The following is a 3,167-nucleotide window of genomic DNA, read 5'->3' as shown; positions in this document are numbered from 1 at the left end:
TTTGTTGTTTTTATTTATAATGAAGTTGTCTGTAAGTAGATTGTGTTTAACACACAAAGTGATTATCAGTTCAACACACAGAGTTATAGAAATTCTACTTGATTTAAAAAAAAAACTGCGCTGGTATTGGACCGGTATCGGTTGATACTCCGAATTTTTGGTATCGGATTGGATCGGTTCAGAAAAAATGATATCGGGACATCCCTAATATTTTCTGGTAGGCTATATCTAAGTTACCCAGGAGTTCTGTTGACATAGGCTTAGCTTGCATGAATTGAGTCGTTGAACACAGCAGGAGAGAACGCAAGGTTAGCCAGCTAGGCTAGCTAAAGCTCCTGTGGAAAATTATTAGCTAACGCTACGGAGGCCATAATATTTTTGACTCATGGCTGAAGTTAAGTTTCTCCAGCTCTCCAGGTTGGCAAAAAATGCATCTCAAAATGCATCAGATTGATGCTTTAAAATATGGAATATTTAAAAATTTCTTACGGGGGAGCATGCCCCCGGACCACCCTAGAGGGGTAATATCCTTCTCAACTTTTTCACCCCTGACCCCTTTTCATGCCTGCTATAGTTCCTTTTCCAGACTTATACAAGCACACTGTTGGAGTGATTTATGTGTGTGTGTGTGTGTATAGATAGTTAAATAGATATAGATAAATATCTACACAGAATAGATATATATATATATATTGTTTTATATTCATTTTTTTATATATTTAATATTCATGTATTATTTATTTGTGTTTCTGTGAATAGCTGTTGCAGTTCTACAAATAAAGCATTCTATCTTTTTACCTATCAATTAAATTAGCTACAAAAAATGCACCTGAATGCAGGAAATTGAGTGTTTAATGCCCAATGTTTCCTGGGGGAGGTCCCCCAGACCCCCCATTTATATTATTATTGCTTTTATATTATTATGTGCCTCTGAGTAGAAGTAGTCGTTACCAAAAGCGGGGTGGGTGGGTGGTGGGGTCTGGGCTAAGCCCCCAATGTATCAAGACCCTAGCAACGCCCCTGCTGACACTTATCACATGAGAACTGAACTAAGTTGGGTGATGACATCACTGTTTTCTGCAGAATTGCTTTATAGATGAAATTAACTTATTTAATAATTGATGATCTTTACAACTGAACTGAACTGACTTCAGCTGAACAATGACACTATTTTCTTTTAGAGCTGCCGAAGTGAACTCTGTTCGTATCATTGAATCCTGTTCATCACTGTAAAGCTGCATGCTTTGAAACAATCAGTATTGCATAAAGTGCTATATAGGCCTAATTAAAGGGGACTGGACTTTATCTCTTTTTACTATTTCTATATAGTAGCCTACTCATAACTATATATATATAGGCCTATATATATATACATATATATATACGAGTAGGCTACTATTTCTTTATTTTTACATCCCTGTTTAGGTGCCCCATAGACCATGCCAGAGTTTATAAAATGCTTTTGGAGACTGTCTTCACATTAGGTTCATTCAGTGTCAACTCTGTCATAACTGAAAAAATACACGGCTCTGTGTATGTCTCTCTCACTGAGGGAAGTGGGCGAGGTTTTGCTCACCTCAGGGATGCTGCTAGACAGCACTTGATCGCATTTGTAGTGTAGGCGTCGTCAGGGGAGCTGCAGAAAAAAGAAAATGCTGCCGGGCTGAACACTCACTCTCTGGCCTCGCGGACTGCTTTCCTCGATGGCTAAAACGGTTTCCCGAAGCGAAGTGAATCCGAACTACGAAGAGAATTTATGCGGCTATTAAACCTGTCCGTTTTGGAATGACACACTGTTATTCGTTAAAGATTAAAATGGAAATCAACCGAAAACAACTTCTATCAAAGCGATGTCATTTTACCTTGGGGCTGATGTGTTTGTTTGTTTTGTCTGCTGAAGCTTATGAATGTCCAGATTCTTGTATATTTGGTAACAGAACCGTGATCTGTGTGGGCGCGGAACAGATCAAACTACCTCTCGACCTGCCGAGAAGGACCCAAACCTTAACTTTGAACGGAAAAAATATCACCGTTTTAACCGAGAGAGCGTTTTCAGCCAACGGGACAGATATGGAGTTGCTCGCGCTGTCACTGGAAGACAACAACATAGAGGAGATCAAAAGTTGTGCGTTTTGTGGACTCCCCCGACTTCTTTCCTTAGAATTGAGTTACAACCGTTTAATGGTTGTGACTCCTGATGCTTTTTGTGGATTGGGACAGCTGCGTAATCTTTACCTCAGTAACACCCTAATGGTTTCGGGCGCGCGCCAATTACCAAGCGCGCTCTCCACGGACAGTTTGTGTAATCTTCAGACACTGGACCTGTCTGGAAACCGTTTGAAAGCAATTCCTCTTTCTGGGTTTGGTAACCTCAATTTAACCACATTAATACTGACAAATAATTCCATCGCCACCTTGGATAAACATGATTTACAAAAATTTAATGAATTCAAGGAAATAAGTGTTAACTTATCACAGAACCCGTTCGAGTGCAAATGTGACAAACTGAAGGAGTTTTATGATTGGCTTAAGAATAGCCGCCAATGCGTAGACTTGGAAACTCTGAAATGTGCGCAACCCGAAGAGAAGAAGGATATACCTCTGGTGAACGTATGCAAACCCCAAGACTTGGGTTCTTATGTGCTTCTCGGCATTGTGCTAGCCCTCATCGGAGTTGTGTTCCTCATGGTGTTGTACTTGAACAGGCGAGGCATTAAGAGGTGGCTAAATAACATCAGAGAGGCCTGCCGGGATCAAATGGAGGTGTATCATTACAGATATGAACAGGACTCCGATCCGAGACTAGCAAACGTTGCCGTTTAAGCGGAACCTCGTGACACCATTTCCTTGAACTCTTTGCTGAGACGCTATGGCAATGAAACTGGAGTTTTGTGGCTTTTTGTCTGTTAGCTTAATTCGAGACAAGTGTACTCTTATAGCCAACGTTGACCAAATAAACTTTCAGCAGATATACACTTTCAAAATTAACTTTATTGCTGTCTCGTTTCAAATGTTGTACCCTCCGGAGGGCGTTGCCTTCGAAATGAGACATAGCATTTAGGATAATGGACCTGGAATTTCAACAACTCATCTTGGACGCATGGGCGTGTCCAATTTTTTTGTCCATTAGTGTGTTGTTGTAATGAGAATGCCCCCCAAACTGCCTG

The 3,167-nt window shown here is 40.6% G+C and overlaps 1 protein-coding gene across 1 annotated transcript; it reads left to right on the top strand.

Moving 5' to 3' along the window:
• Positions 1-1,585: 1,585 nt before the first annotated feature.
• On the top strand, positions 1,586-2,907 carry waif2 (Wnt-activated inhibitory factor 2). Its single transcript, XM_056271303.1, has one exon. It carries the CDS (start codon positions 1,786-1,788, stop codon positions 2,821-2,823), a length of 1,038 nt encoding a protein of 345 aa, XP_056127278.1. The 5' UTR covers positions 1,586-1,785; the 3' UTR covers positions 2,824-2,907.
• Positions 2,908-3,167: the final 260 nt, after the last annotated feature.

Source organism: Rhinichthys klamathensis, unplaced genomic scaffold, assembly GCF_029890125.1.
Source record: "Rhinichthys klamathensis goyatoka isolate OS25496 unplaced genomic scaffold, OSU_Roscu_1.1 h1tg000314l_1, whole genome shotgun sequence".
NCBI classification, from domain to species: Eukaryota; Metazoa; Chordata; class Actinopteri; order Cypriniformes; family Leuciscidae; genus Rhinichthys; species Rhinichthys klamathensis.
The sequence above is the reverse complement of the archived record's forward strand: the minus strand, read 5'-3'. Positions and strand labels throughout refer to the sequence as shown.